Source organism: Typopeltis vanoorti, chromosome 9 (assembly GCF_054136105.1).
Source record: "Typopeltis vanoorti isolate ZY-2024b chromosome 9, IOZ_Tvanoo_1.0, whole genome shotgun sequence".
NCBI lineage: Eukaryota > Metazoa > Arthropoda > Arachnida > Uropygi > Thelyphonidae > Typopeltis > Typopeltis vanoorti.
In genome coordinates, this window is record NC_143557.1 from 13,444,376 (window position 1) to 13,466,966 (window position 22,591).

Sequence of the window (22,591 nt, forward strand, 5' to 3'; positions counted from 1 at the left end):
TTGCATATTAACAATATTGGGATAGGTTTAAATGCTGATATGCAACTGTTTGCAAAAGATGCAAAACTGGAGAGAGTGATAAGGAATCAAGCAGATGTTCTTGTTTTACAGGAGGACTTGAATAGATTGTATAAGTGGGCACCAGTATGGAATTCTCAATTTAGTGTTTCAAAGTATGTTCTGAAATTTGTTATTATTATTATTATTTTCCTGACCCCCATCGAGTTACAAGACTCATTGTAGAAGGTCAACATTAGTGAACACAAAGTCCATCATACCACTTCTTAAAATCATCCACAGTTTGCACATTCACCATACTTTCAGGCAATGCATTCCATACTCCTACCACTCTCTATGTAAAAAATGCACTTCTTATCCTTTTACTCACCACTCCCTTTTACAACTTCATGGATGGCTCTTTGTCCTTGCTTCTTTCCCTCGTTTCACCTTGTGAAAAAGCTCATCAGTGTTAACACAATAACATGACTTCAATAGTTTAAATGTCTTGATAATATCTCACCTTTGTATTCTATCCACCAAACTCTGCATTCTGCATGCCTTGACTCTGTTCTCATAATCAACATTGTACAGCCCTGATATCATTTATGTTATCTGTCTCTGCATCCTCTCTAACGTTACTTCATCCCCTTCAAATCCCAGCAAACAGACCTAAACACAGTAATCCCAATGTGATCTGATCAAAGCTTTATACAATGGGGACAGCACACCGTTATCTCTCATGGTCAATGTTCTCCTCAACATTGCCATAATTGTCTGAGCTGTCTTCATAACCTTTGCAATATGTCCCCAGAATGTTAAATCCCTATTTACAACCACCCCATATCTCTTGCATCCTCCACTGCTTCCAGTATAACCCCACCAAGTGAGCATGAGTAGCCCATCTCTGTATTACAAAATTTAAAACCTTACATTTAGTTGCATTAAATTATCCCCCACACCTATGCCCACCCTTCAAACTTATTCAAATCTTCTTTAAGAGCAAAGATATCTGCAATATTACTAATAACCCTTCCAAGCTTCACATCATCTGCAAACAACTGAACATCTTAATGTAGACCTGTGACAATATCATTGACATAGAGATTGAACAACAATGGTCCCAGGATTGAACCCCGTGGAATTCCACTTGTAACCTTCCTACTCCCTGATACTGCTGCCTCATATACAGCTCTATTATCTATCAGAGAGCCAATCACCAATCTAATCCACTAACCTGATATCCAAACCCATACAATGCAACCTAAAATTCAACTTGTCACTTGGAACCCCTGTTATTTTCAGAGATGTCGTGAGAAATTTTGGCACCTATGGCCAGGAAAGAAAATTGCGCCGTTCTAAAAAAAAAATAAAATAAAAATCACAATTTTTGCACCTATGGCCGGGGACACATTGGCCATAGCCTCACTATGCCTCTGGTTATTTGCCTTGAAAAATTCCAAATAAAAAATGATAGTGTATGCTTTATCCTCATACACTGTTCTTTTTACTGTATTATAAAAGGTAAACATATTATTAAAACAAGAGATCCCTTTAAAAATCCATGCCATCGTGCATAAATAATATAACCCTCAATACCCAATTCTGTACATTAGTTATTACCAACTTCTCCAAAACCTTAACAACTACAGAATAAATACAAACAGGCTTATAGTTTTTGAAAGTTTTTTTAACTTGATTATACTATAAATTAAAATGCCAAGAAATTATATTCTTGGTTTAATCCTTTATCCAAGTGTAAGCAACATATTTTGCACATGAAATAATTTCATTACTGGGCAACTTGTATATGCTTCCTAACACTGAATTCAAAGCCGTTATCATTTATTATTATTATTATTATTAATACGTGACCTCCAGGGAGTCCAAAGACTCATCAAGAGAGGTGAACCGCAACTGCTATCATCATCTACACTGATGCCATCTACAGCCCACTAGTATTTTCACAGGCAATCACAAGCATCCATGGTGGGATTTGAACCCACAGCCTTTTGGCTAGAGACTGGATATGCTAACAACCTGGCCGGTTAATGACTTTGCATCACTTGCCTTAGTATCCCATAATGCAAAGCACATATCCTTATGGATATGTATAATGGTATGCATTATGGGAAGGGTTATTACTACCCAGACCAGTTTCAACCTTTATTGTTGAACTGGATTTTAACGGTATTGATGCGAACACAGATTGATAAGAAAATAACTATTTATTAACTTAAAAGCTAAATTTTGCTGGTATTATATCCAGCATCTTCAGAGCACACAAAGTTTGTTACAATAGCAAGACAACCACAATCCGGTGTAACAGTGGGACTTTTTTTTTTTTTTTTTTTTTTAAATTTAGATGGCGCCTAATCAGGCCTTTAGTCTTCTGTTGCACGCTGCAATTACTTATGCTAGTCCCACTGTTACACCAGATTGTGTTGGATAAAGGGAATGGCTACACAATGATACTGCTGTATTTTGAAAAGCAGTTTGATAGGATAGCACATGGAACACTGTTATGCAAACTTCGACAAATGGGGATGGATATGAAACTGGTGATAAGGATAAATATTTGGCTGGAAAGATAACAAAAAGTAGTATATAGCGGGCTGGAATTCAGGAGAAGGTAGATGACTAGTGGTGCCACAGCACTCTACGCTTGGAGCATTGTTGTTTAATTTATACATAAATGATATATGAAATAATTTAAAAGGAAATATTCAGTTGTTTGCTGATTATGCAAAGTTGGGTAGGGTAATATTTAATCAAGGTAATGTAGAGAGTTTGTAGGATGATTTAAATAGGCTGATAGTATGGACATATTCATACTATGGATAGTATGATCACTTCTCTTTCTGCTGTTAACCAGAGTCTGTAGTCCACATCCACATACTCTCAATGGGTCCTCATAACCTACAATCCATAATCTCAACATAATCTTTGTAACTCTTCTTTGCACCCTTTCCTCAGCTTTTTCATCCCCTCCAAATCCAGAAACTAAATCGTCCAGATGGGGTCTCACCAAGGGCTTGTAAAGAGGCAAAATAATTCCTTATACTTACAAGTAAATGTTCGTTTCAACATTGCAATTATCCACTGAGTTGTATTTGCAATTTTTGCTATGTGACTTTCAAACTTCAAAATCCTACCAATCATAACTAAGATAAGCCTCATCAGTTTCACATAGCATATCCCCAACAATCTAATATGCTGCTGGAAATCTCATCATACCAAATTGAATAACTTTATGCTTACTAACTAACTTTATGCATACTTACTAACACTGAATTCAAAGCCATTATCATTTATTATTATTATTATGTGACCTCTAGGAAGTCCAAAGACTCATCGAGGGAGGGCACCTACTCCATAACTCTCTGTCTCCACCACTCAATCCACCAACTATACAATGAACTGCAACTACCATCATCATCTACACAAACGTCATCTACTGCCCACTAGTATTTTCACAGACAATCACAAACATCCATGCCCATGGTGGGATTCGAACCGCAGCCTTTTGGCTGGAGAGCAGATATGCTAACTAGTCAGCCAACCAGGCTGGCTATTTGCCCATGTTTCTAACCTGTATCCAGTAAGTGCTGGATGTCGGTAGTATCCTGATTTCCTGGCCTATCTTTATATCATCAGCAAACAATTCAACCTCTCCTGTAGATCCTTCCTAATATCGTTAATATACAGATTGAAGAAAAGCGGTCTAAGGAATAATTCTTGGAGTACACCACTAGTCACGTTTAAATATGACAGATTCACACCAACCATACACCATTTTTCATACTGTCCATCAACCATCCAATTATACAGGTTAAGAGTTTATATTCCAATCCCATAATCTCCAGATGCAACAGCCTTGCATGTTGTATCTTATCAAAGGCCTGAGCAAAATTTATAGTATCATAGCATATCCATTCCTTTTGCAACTTGGCCATAATAATGTTATAAAATATGAACAAATTACTAAAACATGGCCTATCTTTAGTAAACCCATACTATTCCTTGCAAAGTTTAGAGTGTTTTCACACATTGGTTTTTGTACCATCCTTGTACAATGGAACTATTATGTATTGTATTCTTTCCATTCCTGTGGTATTTTCTTGAGCTGAGACTCAAGTTATATAAATATGTGAAGGGCCAGGCCAATTTGGCTGAATATTCCTTTAGCATACATGTTAACATTCCATCTAACCATACTGCCAAATTCTTATTCAGGTTATGCAACTGCTCTTCAACCTCATTATCATGTACCTCTATCTCTTCATCCAATTTACTAGTAGTAGTAAATTGAATGGAATGTGGCCTTCCCAAAATGCCATGCATAATGAAAAGGGCCACTATCCAGATCAGTTTCAACCTTTATTGAAATCTCATCAGTGGGAGCCAGAGTGGCCCATCCCATTATGCATAGCATTTTTACACATCAGAAAGGGATACATACTAAGACAAGTGATGTGAAGTCATTAGCCTCTATATGCAAGTAGCTCAGGTGTGAATATATTTCACATGCAAAATATTGTTTTGCTTTCTTGAGTAAAGGATCAAAACAAAGTATATAATTTCCTGGTATCTTTAATGTATAGTAGAAACAAGGTAAAAACGTTGAACATCTTTCTCTCATCCAGAGATGTTCATTAATGAGGTCTAGCACCTTTTGGCTACTTGTATATGAGATATATATGATTTCTGCATTACTTTAACCTTGGTATCTCTCCCAAGGTCTAGGTCCCAATGGCAAGACCTCAATAAGCTCCATCCAATGGAACAGTTAGATGAAAATTCTTCCAGGAATTGGAGCCATATTTATACGGTGTCTACTACATCATAGCAGACTGGAGACTGGAATTGTATTGAAAACCCCACATTAGACAAAATAGAAGGATACCCAAGGAGTGGAAAAGAAGAATATGCACAGTTAAAAACATGTCTTGACAATGCTCAGCTAGAAGACATATGGAGAATTTGCAATCCTAATCTCCAGACAAATACGTACATGAATCAAGGTACTGGTATTCATATTGATAGAATTTTTGTCTCTTCTTCCTTATAAATAGGATAATTCAGATAAAACATCTTGACATCAACATGTCAGATCATAATCCAGTTCTACTTAAGTTCCACTGCATACAAAAAAATAGAGATCTGTTCTGGACCATGGAGACTTCCACCAAATTTTCCATCGATCTTTTCAACCAAATTCCAGATGCTCTGTTCAAATTGGAATAATGTTACCTGGAATTGGGATATGTGGTTAAAATTCGAACAAGCAGTAAAGCAGAATATGATGGAATGGGGAAAGGAACAGGCTTTCCTCCAAAGGAAAAAGTTGAAAGACCTGTACAAAGAGAAAAGCTGTTTCGTAACAAACTAACATAATGTATAGAATGTAGCAACATTATTAGAAACATAGAGATAGAAGTCTCTTTCTTTTAAGGTTACACGTGATCAGCATTCATATTTGCAAATTTAGAGACACAAAATACACATGTTGAAATTATTATTTTACTTATTATTAATAAAATAACAATCAGAAATCATCAGAAAAATACATATGTATATGAAAACAAGCTACATGCTCTTGCATTCTACAAAGGTAAATTGAATCTACCCTGTTAACTGATCTTTTACTTAGCCTGACCTCTAGTGGTTAAAAAAAAACAAAAAACACTACACTAAACTCTGCTAAAGTCCTCCCTTACTAAGATTTTCTTCTGGACTTGTACAGTTCAGGTTGCTATACTAAGATTTTCTTTTGGACTTGTACAGTTCAGGTTGCTATTGAATGATTACAAAAGAAACACTTCACCAAGTTTTCTTGTATTGAGATTTTTCTTTGGCTTGTTCTGGTTGCTATAATGGTTGCAAATGGGTGCTCCACATTTTTGGAATGGTTAGACCATTTTTGTTCAGGTTAGGATTGTGTTTGAGCATTTCACATGCTTCTTTAAATTTCCTCTCGAACCAGGTTTTGGTGCGTTTTAATAAGTAAAATAATCATTTCAATATGTGTGTTTTGTGTCCCTAAATTCGAAACAGGTAGAAGAAAGAAATTTAAGATAAGAATACAGCAGCACCTAGCAGACAGCCATTCAGCTGCCTTCTTCAATAGGCAATTTACAAAATTTTGCAAAGAAAGGACTATCGCTATAATCTGCACTGATGGAGAAGACATATCCACCACACAAGACATCCTTGACTCCTTTCAGAAACACTACAAAAATCTGTTTGAAGACAATAGTACTGTTGGAAATTATAACTCTTGAAACATTAATGTCTTTCCTGATCATATCCAAGATGGGCTTGACAGATCCATTACCGCATCTGAAGTTACCACAGCCTATAAAGAATGCCAGACAAGAAAATCCCCACAACCTGATTGTCTAGGGATAGAACATTATCGTGAGGCCTGGGATATTATCCTTCCCATTCTAGTTACACTATTTAATTTAAAAGAACTAAATAGTTACACTATTTAGTTCTTTTCTCTCATCAGGATACATACCAAGTGAATTTGTAGCAATCCATACTGTCCTCATTCCAAAACCTAATAGAGATTTGCACCTTATCAGCAGCTGGAGACCTATTTCTCTATCTAATACTAACTACAAGATATTTTTCTGCATTATCAATAACAGGCTCTAAGTGGGAATGAGATACACAATTAAAAGCACACAGGTGTATGGAGTACCAGGTTGAGCAGTGGAATTTAATATATTTCTGCTAAGTGATCTCATCTGCTTAGTTAACACGAAAAAGCAATCGATGGTAGTGTACTCATGTAGACCTTACTCATGCATTTGATAATATCTGGCATCCCTTTCTGTTCCACATCCTCCAGCAAACTTATGTAGGTAAACAGCTGCTATCCATTATCAAATTAGCTTATGCCAATTCAACTACCTGACTCCTAGTTAATGGGTTCCTGTCAGACCCGGTAAAAATTCGAAAAGGAGTCAAGCAAGGTTGCCCTCTTAGTCTGCTGCTTTTGCATTGGTTCTTGAACCCTTCTTACAGGAAGTCAACAATACACATGCTGTGCGAGGAATAACAGTTCCTTCAAGGAAATAAGGGATTGGCATATGCCGATGATGTAGTGGGCACTTTGAATGATAATGATTTCATATATATCTTTTTGGTATTTTGAAAAAATTTAGCAAGATCAGTAGATTAACTATTGCAGAAAAGACAAAAAAAATTTTTGGGAAAGTGGGTTCTTGGATGCATTCCTTTTGGGCTAATATACTTGGAATTCCCTTCTCCACTTACCCAATATTACCAGTTCAAGAACTTATACAAGAACTTTGACCCCTTAGAAGGCTGGAAAATTGAGCCACTTTCCTTTTCTTCTATACATAGTACTCAAAACCATAAGCTTTCCTGCTCAGTTGTACATAATAAATATTACAGACATCACAGAAGCTGAAGAAAAGCAATTATATAGTAAACCTGTGCAATTTTTTGGTCCAGCTGATACCAAGAAGTTAAAAAGGAATTTCTTCAACTATCAAGAGTCCAAATCCTCCATGCCTCTTTGATAGAAGAGGCATGGAGGATTTGGACTTCCAGTCTGAAAATTCTGATATTTAACCAATACAGCTTCAAAAACCCATAACATATTGCGGACTAATCACACATGTGCAAACCTTCTCTTGTACTACTTGGGTTTTCATCTTCACCTGGTTGGAGTGAATGATTATAAAGGTTCAAAAGCTGAGATTGTTCCTGAATACTATAACACTCTGTGCTTAACTCCAAGCCAGCTAAAACACCCTGGAATTGACATTCTTTCCATTAAAAAAAGTAAAATTTGGTATAAAGAAATTTTTAATCTCTTTCACCGCAAAGTTCCACAGTTAGGTACTGACAACAATACTTTGTTTCATAACTGGTTGAAGTTCCAAGAATACCTTAACATGAAGGGATCTTGCTGCTTGGAGAACTGCATATGGCCGACTTCCAGTCAATACCTTCAAATGGAGGTACTTTAACATTGGAGATCCAATCTGTGACATCTGTTACCAATTGGAAACAGTAGAACACGCATTCCACAGCTGCTCTCTTGCCCTGCGTATTTGGTACAGATCATGTAATCTGTTGGGCATTCCATTACTTAAAAGAGAACAGGTTATTTTTTTGCAATACCCACCACCTGTCAGTAATGGGAAAAGAATTTTGATCTTTATAATTAGTAAATTAAAATATCACTTATGGAAGGTTAGAAAGAAACACGGATTTGAAAACCAGCAATATGACATATAAATGCTTTATAATATTTTATTGTGGAAATTTTATTGTTCAGTCTGACGTTTTTTGTATTTAGAAAGAAGCATTCTAGGAGATATCAAATTTATCACTAGATGATGTAGACCACCCATTATGCAATATTCACCAGGTGGAGATAAAATTCTGTCTATTCTTACTATGGAAGGTTTTTTAAATAGTTCCATCATCTTAATTCAATGTAGTCTTATAGTCAATTGCAGGGATGACTGGAGAGAAATCCCAGGCAGAAAAGGCCAACTCAAGGCAGTTAACCCAGATGGGGCTAACCACCTGGATATCAATCATCTTTGCGCCTTAGTTTCCATTGGTCTTTTGGTTGTTCATCTATAGGAGATTGGTGAAAAAGGAAAAGTGATAGCCTTTGGCTATATGATGATATAAAAGAGCTGAGGCTTTTTCTCTATCTTTCATGCTATCTGTCTGTCTTTTCTTTCTCCTAATACTATCAGGCTCTCTTGCATCCCTATACTAACTACGCTATGCCTATGATGAGCAACCCTTTACTTTTTCACCTCAATAAAGGCCAAAACCAGTCTGGGCAGGGGCCCCTTCCCATTAAGAATAGCATTGTTACACGTCTGAAAGGGTGTGTGTATGCTTTGCATTATGGAACCCATACTAACGCAAGTAATGTGAAGTCATTAGCCTCTATATACAAGTAGTTTAGACGTGAATATATTTCATACGTGAAATATTGTTTTGCTTCCTTGGGTAAAGGATTAAAACCAAGTATACAATTTCTTGGTATCTTTAATGTATACAGTAGAATCACGGGGAAAAACTTTCATCATCTGCATGTTGCAATGTCAAAGTGAACATTAACATTTAGGAATAAGGAAGTTATTCTCCTACTTTGCAAGACTTTGAAAAGACTATATCTGGACCTGTGCTTAGATATAGTCACCTTAGTTCCATAAAGATTATATTTAGTCTATGGAATTTTGCATTTCAGAGCACACTGAAGGAATTTGGTTATATGTATAAGGAATAAAAGAAAGGAGACATGGCAGAAACATACAAGTTTATAAGGAAATTTAGCAGCTCATGGTAGGTGGGGGACCGATGTTCAGAGTTCTTTGGGTCTGTCCATAGTAGGCTCAATGATACGAACAGGGCACTTCATAGACTCCTGGATGTGATAAAGAAGAGATTCTGTCCTTTGGTGAATGGATGCGAGTTGCCAGTTTCAAATAAGGTTTAAATACGGTACATAATAGATGTTTCTTAAGCACTCTAGATATCTTTTCAGATGTGTCTTGAATGTATGGAATGGTGACAGTTTTACTGTAGTAGACAGTAGGGGGGGGGGATTTCTGGGGAAAATTTAGTATTTTGTCTATCTTACAGGGATTATAGCCATTGGCTAAGAAGGTGTGACATAAGTGAGTGAGTTCAGCAGTGAGAGCATTGTAATTGGAACAAATTATTCTAGCTCTATGGGTTGGTGTTTTTAAGATACCATACTGTTGAGATGGGTGATGATGTGATTGTTTCTGCAAATATTTCCCTATATGTGTGGGTTTTCTATAAACCAAAAATGATAAGGACCCATCTGGTAAACGTGTGGTTAGTGTATCCAGGAAGGGCAGAAGTCATTAACTTCCAGTTCCATATTTCTTAAATTTTTTTTAAATATTTCTTTAAATTTTAAAAAAATATATTTTAAAAGAAATATTTGTTTTAAAAATTTTTTTTTTTTTTTTTCACATGTATCTGCGAAGAATTTTCATGTGATTAATTTTCCCACGATGAATTGTCCAGACCCACTCATAGAAAATGACCAGAAAAAGCTGGCTACCCAATTACAGAGAGAGGCAGGGAAACCAAAGAATAGCAATTTGTTAAGCAGGCTATGATGCCACAAACATGGTCAAAGGCTTTGGAAATGTTGAGTGCAAAAGCACAAGCTTCTATGAACCTTTCCATGGCATGCGTCCAGTGGTGGATGATGTAATCTATGAGGTCAGCTGTTGATCTTGAATGGCAGACTCCATACTAGGAGTCACTGATTAATTGGTTGGCCTCTAAATAGTGGAAGAGTTGGCTACTGATGATTTTCTCCATTATTTTTCAGAGGACTGAAGTGATGGTAATTGGTCGATAGCTTGATAGTAGACTTCTATCACCATTTTTTGGAATGGGATAGCGCCTTTGTAGTGCAATTGGAAGAATGACGGTACATTGCACCCTCTGATTAGGAAAGGCCTAAGTTCGATTCAGCCAATCTCATATGAAGGTAGCAGGATTTTTTCTCCTGGAAACTCGGATTTTTCATCATGCATACAGACAAATCAGATCTTCAGAACACATGCAATTTACAGACAAAAAATACTAGTCATGGTGGTGGACAGTGGATGGTGTTGTTGTGGATGATTGGTGGTAGAGGTTCAGTGGGTGCCTTCCCATGATGAGTCTTGCAATTCCTTGGAGGTGTCATGAATAATAATAATAATAGGATAGATATGAGATTGCTTACATGCATTAGGATAAGTACTAGATATGTAGAGTAGATTGTAGATATGATGCAGGACGAGTGTTAACATTGGAGGACAATGTTTGAAAACAATTGGAGAGATGATAACAGAACCAGAAGACTTTTTAGTATCGAAATCCAGTGCTTGGATTTTGATGTGGTAAGGGATGATTTCCCTTGGTCTTCTATGCAGAAGTTCAAGGAAATGAAGAGTGATGTGATGCCAGAAAGTCAGCTTTATCTTCGAGTGAAGTAATAGTGGTGCTTTTAGGATGAGTGTGAGAGAGAGGTGGATGTGCAGAAGAGCAAAAGTTGTATCCAACAGCCTTAGCAATGGACCAGAAGGCATGTCTTTTGCTGTTGACCTTTATGAAATCAGATTTGGATCTGCTGATGGCTGATTTGCATATGGTGCATGCTTTGGTATAGGCAGAGTATGAGTATGAAGCTGGAGCTCTTGATGCGAGCCACAATACTTGCTCTTGAATTCATTCACACTACTTGTACACACAACGTCCAATGGCAATCCATTCCAATCATGTACTGTTCTGCAAGAGAAAAATCTAGCTCTCATCCGCTTCTTGATGGCATTCATTCTCAACTTCCAAAGATGCCATCTTTTCCTCTTCCCATCCCACCCTAAAATGAAATAAAATGAAAAATTCCATAAAATGAAAAACTCTATCTACTGAAATCCTGTATGACCCTTTCAGAAGTTTATGAGTCTCAATCATATCGCCCCCTCTTTCTCCTATTTGCTAGTGTCTGTAGTCTACAATTTCTCAATCTGTCTTCATAATCAGCATTCTGCAATCCTGATATCATTATTAATACTCTCCTTTGCACTCTTTCCACTGTATCAGAATCACCTCAGAAACCAGGAGACCAGACCTGTGCACAATAGTCTAAGGGAGGTGTTATCAAGATTATTTTATTATTATTACGTGACACCTCATCGAGGGAGGGCACCTACTCTACACCTCTCCATCTCCACCAACCACAACGAACCACAACCACCTTCATCATCTACACCAATGCCATCTACTGCCGACCACCACAACCACTAGTATTTTCACAGACAATCGCAAACATCCATGCCCATGGCAGGATTCAAACTTGCAGCCTTTTGGCTGGAGAGTGGCTACGCTAACCACTTGGCCAACCAGGCTGGCAAAAGATCTTGTAAAAAAACAAAATGATTTCCTTATATTTACATGTCAAGGTTCTTTTCAGAATCATTATACAATCGCAAACATCCATGCCCATGGCAGGATTCAATCCTGCAGCCTTTTGGCTGGAGAGTGGATACACTAACCACTCGGCCAACCAGGCTGGCAAAAGATCTTGTAAAAAAACAAAATGATTTCCTTATATTTACATCTCTACATGCAGACCCCATGGGTGCAGAAGCAACACTGGGCTACATGTGACAATGTGGCACACTCACCTCCCCCATATATCACTTTTTAATATCTGTCAGTAACCATCCTCTTTATGCAACAGTCTTCCATGCTGTATTCTGTCAAGAGCCTTAGCAAAATCCAAAAGTATCGCGATGTATCCATTCCTTTTGTCTAACTCAATGAAAATGTTAGCATAGAATGTGAGCAAGTTGCTCAAACATGATCTTCCCTTAGTAAATCCATCTTATTTATCGGAAAATGTAGATTCTCTGTTAACCCATTTCTGAATGTGAGCTGTAACCAACTTTCCCAAAATTGTCACCACCACTTCAGAAATGACAGGTCGATAGTTAGATATATCAGACTTTATACTACCATTGTGAAACAGGATTACCATACATTTTTTCACTCCTGTAAAATCTTCCCTATTTTGAGACTCAAATTACAGAGTCAGGTCAAAGGAATAGCCAGTTCAGCTAAAGACTCTTTTAATTTCTGTGCTGATATTCCATCAGTCCCTATTGCCAAATTCTTATTCAATTTATGCAACATATCTAGTACCTCTTCCCAATACATGTGAGCACAATGGTGCATACACGAGGTTTTTAGCAAAGTGGGCACTCATTAGTTGAACAATATGTTCTTCATCTCTCACCCTCAAACTATCTGCATTCTGTGCAGTTATTCTTTCATATTCATTCTTGCTTTTACTTGCAGCATAATGATAGAATTCTTTTTGGGTTGTCTTTAGTTTGTAGAGAGGTAGAGACAGTTTCTTTTATTCTCAATCAGATTTCTCTACAATAGTTGTGACTCTTCTGGCCTGCTCCTTATAATTTTCATAAATGATATCACCTTTATGCACATGGCATGCCTTCCACATAATACTCTTCTTGCAAATCTCTTGCTTAATGAGATTACACATACACTTCACTCTTATCCTATTAATTCTTCCCATCCAACAACTGATACCATGGCACAGAACTCAGCATACTCCTTAGTTGGTTTGGTCATAATTTCCTCTTTCATAATTCGGCATGTAACCTTTTCTGAATGAAACATTTGTAAACTTCCCAGGTGAGTACTGCAAGATCACTGTCACTAATTACTGGTAAATGGAAACCTTTCCATAAAATGTCATTTTCTGATGACAGAAATCAGTGATATGTGTTATAAAAAGTAATTTACAAACATTTATTGTAGTTTTCCATATAAACATTTAATGTTTAAAAGGAGGTAATAATATGGCATTTCTATCGTTCAGAAAAGTGATGACAGCGTTTCCTTCTATTTGTAAGGTATTATAATTGTTTTTTATTCATATAAAGGAGACATGATAGAAACGTTTAAGATATTAAAGGGATTTTATAAAATAGATGAAAAGGAAAATTTTCAATATATGACAAATAGTCACGGTCATATACTGACCCTTTCAATGAATCACAATCTAGCATTCTTGTTTGAGGGCTGGATAAAACAAATTTACTTAATTCATGTTGCAAGAAAGTACTATTCCATGAGTTGGTCCTGTGCTGACCCATTCAAGAAGAAGAAATCTAGAAAGTTGGTCACCTGGGTTTCTTGGGGATCAGGAGGTGGCAGAGAAGTTTCAGAGATGAGGAACTAAGCTGGTGACATGTGTGGAATACCTCCTATGAGGACAGGTTAAAAGTTTGAGGGTTACAAAGTTTAGTTAATAGGTGAAAAAGAGAGGACATATAGAAACATTTAAGATATTAAAGGGATTTTATAAATTTGATGCAAAGGAAATTTTTCAACATATGACAAATAGAGAACTAGGGCCATCCATGAAAGTTGTGTAAGGGTGTCGTTAGAAGGATATGCAGACCAGAATTTTTGCATGGAGAGGTGAATGAGTGGAAGAAATTGCCAGAATTAGTTGCAAGTTCCCTGACAGTGAATGAGTTTAAAGTTAAAGAGAGGTATGGTTTTGTGTGTATAGCAGTCAGTCTGGGTCTCCTACGATGAGTCTTCGGACTCCATGGAGATACCATATAATGATAATAATAATAATATTAGTAATAAAGGCATGATTTTTTAATAATCATAAGATTCTTATGATAAATATGTTTACTTGATTTGTGTTGCAAGAAAGTGCTATTCCAAGAGATGGTAATATGATGACCCATTCAAGGAGTAGAAATCTAGCCCTCTAGTTTGAGGGCTGGATAAAACAAATGAGGTATTATTTTGTGTGTTTTGCAATTTCAGCAAGATAGGGCAAACTTATGTTGATATAACGTTTATAATATTTTGTATAATGAAAGGCTCAAAAATTCTCCATATAAATATTATTTACAAGAGCATAAAAAAAAGGTATTAAAAGTTATAGTTTAAAATGTAAAATGGCTTAAATGGATCTTAAAACCTGTCACAGTTAATATGCAATCCAAATGAGACACAAGCTGCAGGTTCTCCCATTCATCTTTCAAAGAAATTGAAAGGAAGCTCTCATCTGGTCTGGCGTCTTCTCACTACTCATTGTACTTTTTTGCAGCTTTTCTCCTGCTCTTTTTTTAAACAAAAAAAAAAGAGTCAATGGTCTTTCTCTTTGATATTTAAAGTTAGCTTTAGAAAGTTTCAAAAGTGATTATACAATTGCATTTTACATGCATATTTTGTTAATAAGGTGCTTTTGAACTACAGCAATGATGATACCATTTATATCCATTTTTAGATCAATTATATTTAAATATATACTCTCCATATGTACATTACATACACCACAAGGTAAATATCAAGGTATAGATTTAATGTTGATAAAACACTGATAAAAGATAAAATGAACTGCAAAAAATTTTTTTTCAAAGTATTAAAAACGTACTTGATGACCATCTCCTCTCAAAGTCAATGATGTCACCATTCCCATTACTTTTGTTTTCCTAAAAGAATATTTAAAGAAATTATTTGTATTATCATTATTATTATCTTTATCATATTAAATAATTCAATTCCATAATCTGTTCACTTAAAATTAAACGTGTGGACAGACTTATGTGTTCGTCGAACATGTTGTTTATTATTTTAACGGTATAATAGAACACAGAAACTAAGTAAATAATTAATTTATTAACTTGATGCTGATATTTCGCTAAAAGAATAAGGCACGAAAATTATTAAAAAAAGTCACTTCCTGGCCCAAAGACACAGTTAACAAACTTAAACCCTTCCATGTTAGAACACCGAGAATCTATGGATCACCAAAAATTCACAAACCAGGCACACCCCTACGCCCAATTGTGGACAGTATAAATAGTCCCACATACAAACTGGCTAGACATTTAGCAAAGCTACTAGCCACTCTCACTAACAATTCTCCCTCCTTTATCAAAAATTCAGCACACCTAAAAAGCATCTTACAACACCTCACCCTAAAAAGCTCAGACTTAATAGTAAGCTTTGACATCACTTCACTATTCACAAATGTACCACTAATAGAAACCCTCAATCTACTGAAGTCACACTTCCCCCCTGATATATTTGAACTATTCAAATTCACTATACATGCAGGACATTTCACATGGAAAGGGAAAATATACAAACAAATTGATGGGACAGCCATGGGCTCCCCCCTTTCTCCCCCGCTAGCCAACTTTTACATAGAACACCTGGAAAAACAAGCAATCAATACAGCCACTCTCAAACCAACACTTTGGCTACGCTATGTTGATGATGTGCTTGCCATTTGGCCACATGGCCCTGAGACAATGAAAACATTCTTAGCACATTTAAATAGCCAACACCCAAAAATCCACTTCACTATGGAACCGGAAGCCAACAACTGTCTGCCCTTCCTGGATACACTCATCACACGTCTCCCAGATGGTTCCTTATCATTTTCAATTTTCAGAAAACCCACACATACAGGCAGATACTTACACAAACAATCACACCATCATCCTTCTCAACAATATGGCATATTAAAAACGCTAACCCATAGAGCGAGAGCAATCTGTTCAAATGACAAGGCTCTTACTGCTGAACTGACTCACTTACGCCACACCTTCTTGGCCAACGGCTACAATCCACAAAAAATAAACAAAATACTAAACACTCCTAAGAAACCCCTCCCACCATCCACCACAGAGAACTACAACAAAACAGTCACCATCCCTTACATTAAAGGCACATCCGAAAAGATCTCAAGAATTCTCATTAAACATAAACTACGCACTACATTCAGACCATGTAGCAAATTAGCCACCCTCATCCGCTCACCCAAGGACAGCATTCCTCCTTTATCACATCCAGGAGTCTACCAAGTACCCTGCTCATGCAATCAAGCCTACTACGGTCAAACAGGAAGAACTGTGAATATCCGCATCAGCGAACATAAACGATACGTCCGGAAATATCATTATGGGAAGTCGGGCCTAGCAGACCATGCTCTGGATACCCCTGCACACAGGATCAACTGGAAAAACACAAAAGTACTACACAGAAACCCATATAAATCAGAGAGATTGTTCTTAGACGTGACAGAAGCCCTAAAACACACCCCAAATCTCAACAAATATGGCTGTATTATCTTGCCGAAGATCTGGGAGACAGTCATATTAAGGAAAAACTAGCACTTTTCTAGGACTCTAGCAATATATGATAGCGTTTTTTTTTTTTTTTTTTTTTTTTTTTTCAGATAGAGGGCGCCAAAATCAGGACTCTAGTCTTTGTGTTGCTGCTACAATTTTGTTAATGTACACCATGTTGTTTTAGTCTCGCGTATTGTGACAAAGTGTTTTTGTGCTCTGAAGATGCTGGTTATAATACCAGCGAAATATCAGCATCAAGTTAATAAATTAATTATTTACTTAGTTTCTGTGTTCTATTATACCGTTAAAATAATAAACATCACTTAAAATTAATTTATTCAAGTTAAAAACTGCTGATCTGATATGAAGTTAAGTTCCAATGAGAGCTCTGAAAAATTGTGTGCAGAATCTTAAAGTGTGCATTTAAAACACATTATCTCAAAGAGAGTTTTGAAATGTTAATAGAAGCAACTGATAAAGATGGAAACTTTGCTATCAAAGCGTTTTGGAAGAGATTCAACATTTCAGATACAATTTGGGTAATGCAGAGCATCTAGCATAAAGTTTCTGAAAAAAAACTTTGTAAAGAGTATGGCATAAACTTTGTCCTCAGTTTAATGATAATTTCGAAGGCTATGAAGACCCAACAAAGATTGTGAATTCTAAAACTCAAGCAATCTTAGTATGGCTAATCAGTTGCAAATGGAAGTTTCGGAAGATGGGAGAGTGGATTGGGAGAGTGGTGCTAGCGTTGCCGTAGCATGTGGCTGTGAATTTGAGCTGTGCAGAAGAAAGTGATTTTTAATTGATGAATAGTCTGTTTTTTCCCCGTTTTTCTAAGTTTTTGAGTGCTAAATTGTTTCTCTAAATACGAGTGTACTTCAGTGGTTGTTTTTTGGAAGTTAGTTGCTGTCGGGATATAATATATTTTGGTTAACGTCGGAATCGAATGCATAACGGTGGAAGACAAAACGAAGCTAAGTTTTCATTACCGTATTTAGTTATATTTCATTTTATTTAGTGTACTTAAATGTTTTGTTTTGCTTGTAATTGTTTGTACTTTTTTTCTATTTATTTAACGGAATTTATTAATTGAATAATTAACGATTACGCTACTCGGCAGTAAGGAATGATGGCGGATTCAGCTGCAGTTGCAGCTGAATCTGCCAAGTCCTCCACCATTTAAGAACTTGATTATAAGAAATATCATAAGGGACTTTGTGGCATGCAGTACTTGCGGCATGTATGCGTCTCGAGAATTAGATGTGGCTTGTTAAAGAGAGCAGAGAGCGTATGTGTGCAAAATGCAGGCAGTGGAAGGAAATAAGTGTCGAATTATCAATATCTGACCTTGTTGCTCCAGGAATGGGGAATGAATGTAGGAAGACAAGTAGTGTGATAGGAGAGAATGAAAAAAATATATGTATGAATGAGAAAATAATAGTTGATAGTGTGGAAGGCATGAGTGACTGTGAAAGTTTAAGAGATGGTTTTCTTTGGGAGAGTGAATTTAGAATAAGAGTGACTGACCTGCAGAGGGAGATAGATGAGCTGAAAGAGGAGGTAGAATGTCTTGTGAATGAGAGCAGAAGTATGAAAGATAAGATTCAGAGAATGGAAGAGATAAATGCAAGCTGAATCAGAGTGGGGAAGAGAGAGAAATTTGGGAGTGTTAGAAGAGGAGAGAAAGGAATCAGAAGAGAGGGAATGAGTGAGAGGTATGTGGGTGCTAGAAGAGGAGAGAATGGAAATAGTAGAAGAGAGGGAATGAGAGAGAGGTATGGGAATGCTAGCAGACGAGAGGATGGAAACAGTAGGAGAGATGGAATGAGAGACAGATATGAAAGTGCTAGAAGAGGAGAGAATGGAAACAGTAGGAGAGATGGAATGAGAGAGAGATATGGGAATGCTAGAAGACGAGAGGATGGAAACAATAGGAGAGACTGAATGAGAGAGGAATATGGAAGTGATAGAAGTGGAGAAAATGGAAACGGTAGGAAAGAGGGAATGAGAGAGATGTACGTGAGTGCTAGAAGAGGGGAGAATGGAAACAGTAGGAGAGAGAGGTATGGGAATGCTAGAAGGGAGAATAGCAGTAGAGGAGAGGGAATGAGAGAGACCTATGGGAATGAAAGAAGAGGAGAGAATGGAAACAACAGGAGAGAGAGAATGGTAAGATGTATAATGTATGGAGACTCAATGATCCGTGGTGTTCAAGATAGGATGCGTGAGGAGAGTTTGCCAGAAGGAACAATAGAAAGGGTGGCTATGGCAATTAAGAGAGGTGAAAGGGTGGATGAGATGATTGTGATGGTAGGAACAAATGATTTGAGTGGTAATGTAAGTTGGGCACCAAGAAATATGAGATTTTTGCTTGAGGCTGTACGGAAGAAGACAGAGAGAGGAAAAATAGTATGCGTGTTGCCTAGGTATGATAATGATGAACTGAGCAGAAGATCAGTGATAGTGAATGGCATAATAGTGAGAATGTGTGACAAGAGAGGACTGGTATATGTGGATGCCTAAAGTGCATTTGAGGAAAGAGAGGAATTGTATGCGAGAGACCGCTTACATTTGAATGAGGAAGGACGTAGGCATCTGGAGAGATTGCTGTTCTGAACGAGTCAGTGTGTCCCAGGGAGGATGATAGCAGGGATGGCTTCTTGTGGGAATGGATACTTGGGAGAAGGGAAACGACATCAGGTAACACTGAGCCCAGTGGAGTCTAGAAGGAATAATGCCGGGTATAGAAACAATGGCATTTATATGCTTATACTAATGCCAGGAGTATCTGGAATAAAGGAGAGGAATTGGAGGCGCAGATAGCAGAAGCCTGGCCAAACGTTATTGGGATCACTGAGACATGGTTGACAGAAGGGGATATAACAACAGGAATAGAAGTCGCTAGGTACAGCATTTTTCGTCAGGATAGGAGGGGAAAGCGTGGTGGTAGGGTACTGCTTATGATAAGTGATGACCTATGTCCTCTAAGAGTGGAGGCTTTGGAAGGAAGTGAGACAAATGATTTTGAGAGCATATGGTGTGAGGAAGAGGTAGGCAAAACAGGATATTTAGTGGGGTGTTGCTACAGACCCAGGAGCACAGAGGATGTGGACCAGGAGATGTTTAGACAGCTAAGTTTGGCAAGTGCAAGAAGAATGATTGTTATGGGGGATTTTAACCACAGTAGTATAAATTGGAGAGAGGAAGCTGCATGTAGCAATAGGGGAATGGAATTTCTAGAATTCTTGAGGGACAAATGTCTTAGGCAACATGTAACGGACGGAACAAGAGGTTCAAGAGTTTTGGAATTGGTTATAGCATCAGAAGAGTTGATAATAACTGAGATGACATCTCTCCCACCAGTTGGAGAGAGGTCCTGGTCCACATCCTCTGTGCTCCTGGGTCTGTAGCAAGAAGAATGATTGTTATGGGGGATTTTAACCACAGTAGTATAAATTGGAGAGAGGAAGCTGCATGTAGCAATAGGGGAATGGAATTTCTAGAATTCTTGAGGGACAAATGTCTTAGGCAACATGTAACGGAGGGAACAAGAGGTTCAAGAGTTTTGGAATTGGTTATAGCATCAGAAGAGTTGATAATAACTGAGATGACATCTCTCCCACCAGTTGGAGAGAGTGACCATATGGTTTTGACTTGGAAAATGAATAGACATGCAGGAGTATCAAAGAGACGGGAATGTATGTGGAATTATAAAGCAGGTGATTATAATAGTCTTAGACATCAACTTCGGGAAGTTTCATGGAGGAAGAATTGGAATGCCGGGATATCATTAGTGCGTGAGAAATTGTGAAAGAATATTTGTTAGCAGCAATGGTAAGTTGTATACCACGAGTGAAGAAGAGGACACAATTTGGAGTAAAGTGGATGACAAACAATATTAAACAGGAATTGCATGCGAAAAAGAGGCTATGGAAGAGATATAAGGAGACAGGTGAAGAGAGGATGCATGAAGAATATAAGACACAGGCCAGAAACAGTGACTAGTGTGGTACGGAAAGCGAAACTGGAATATGAGAGGAGGTTGGCCCTAAGATCCAAAGAAAATCCTAGGGAATTTTTTAGCTATGTGGCCGGTAGAAGGAGAAATGACTGTGGAAGAATGATATTGTGAGATAAAAATGGGAATAGAGTGACTGATGCAGAGGACATAGTGGAATTGTTCAATGAACGCTTTATTGGAGTATTTCATCCTAGAGGAGTCAGTTTTAATGCTAGAGGGATAGGGCTGGTTCGAGGTTTAGAAGTACAGGAGGAGAGTGTGTTTCAGATACTGAGTACTCTGGATGTCAGTAAAGCTTTGGGACTGGATGGTATTTCACCACGAGTTTTGAGAGAATGTGCCAGGGAACTGACAGTGCCGTTAACCTGGCTTTTCAGTGAAAGTCTGGCTTCAGCAAAGGTGCCCAGGGAATGGAAGGAAGGTAAGATAGTGCCATTGCATAAGGGTGGTAACAGACTGGAAGTGTCTAATTATAGGCCAGTCTGTGTGTCATCAGTAGTAGTTAAGATCTTGGAGAAAGTAGTGAGGGACCGTATACAACATTTTGCAGATGAGGGTAATGTTATCTGTGAGAGTCAACATGGATTTTTGAAAGGACGCTCTTGTTTTAGCAATATGCTAGCCTTTTATAATAAAGTTACAAGAACATTAGATGAGGGAAAGGCATATACTGCAATTTTCTTAGACTTAGCAAAGGCATTTGACAGGGTGCTACATGATAAGCTGATATTTAAGTTGCAGCACATGGGTCTGGATGTCAGATTGGTCAACTGGATTCAGGATTGGCTGTCTGATAGGTATCAGAGAGTTGTGTATGGTGGAGCAGTTTCGAGGAGGCAGAGGGTTACAAGTGGGGTCCCACAGGGTTCAGTACTAGGACCTATATTGTTTAACCTTTATATCAATGACATTGCCAGTGGATTGCAAAGGGATATTCAGTTGTTTGCAGATGATGTGAAGCTGGGAAGGATTATTAGTAATAGTGCAGATGTGGTAGCCCTGCAAAAGGATTTGAATAAGCTAGATAGATGGGCAAATGAATGGGGCTGTTGGTTTAATGCAGCAAAATGTAAGGTCTCGAGGTTAGGGATACATCGATGGGGTGCTGCATTCTCTATGGGAGGAGTTATACTGGAGGAAGTAGGGGAGACAAGAGATCTGGGGTTGATGGTTGATAGAAACCTGAAGTTTAGGGAACATATTGCAAAGGTGGTGAAGGTAACACAGAGGATTGCTGCAATTATGAGAAGGACACTGACCTGCAGAGATAAGAGGGTTATCATTCCGTTGTATAAGTCTGTGATCATAAGTTGTATAAACCCCCCCCCCTGTCTATAGCAGAAACCACCAATATATTTTGTCCTATTGGCCTGTATCACACATAAATTACATTAAATCACACAATAAATGAAATAAATTAATTTATAGTATAACCAAGTGAAAAAAACATTCAATATCTATATTACACCAGACAGCCTCAAATGAACCATCTCCCCCAGATCTAAAATCCTCTTTCATTTCTAATTTTGTTGGTTGTAGTTCTTTAGTTATCATCAGCAATATCTAACCCCCTGTCCTATTATCTCTATCCTTCCTGAAAATAGAATACCCTCTACATTCTATTCCTGTAACCATATCATTTTCTGTCAACCAGGTCTCACTGATGCCTATCATTTTTGGCTAAGTCATTCTGACCAATGCCAAAAACTTCTCTCCATCAGAAATCTGATACTTCTGGCATTCATACATGTACCACAGCATCCCATTGGATACACAATTACCCTCATGTAATACCATTACCAACTCACTTGGATCTGAAACCTGTGAAATCATATTAAGC

At 37.6% G+C, this 22,591-nt stretch overlaps 1 protein-coding gene across 6 annotated transcripts in view; it reads right to left on the reverse strand.

The window, feature by feature from the left end:
• Window positions 1–22,591, reverse strand: part of LOC150102890 (cilia- and flagella-associated protein 52) — a 640,784-nt gene that overhangs the window by 239,008 nt on the left and 379,185 nt on the right. For all 6 annotated transcript variants that reach the window (XM_090397376.1, XM_090397375.1, XM_090397374.1 and 3 more), the window contains exon 9: window positions 15,023–15,080. In XM_090397376.1, coding sequence (XP_090253502.1) covers window positions 15,023–15,080 — 58 coding nt within the window. The remainder of the gene's footprint in view (window positions 1–15,022; window positions 15,081–22,591) is intronic.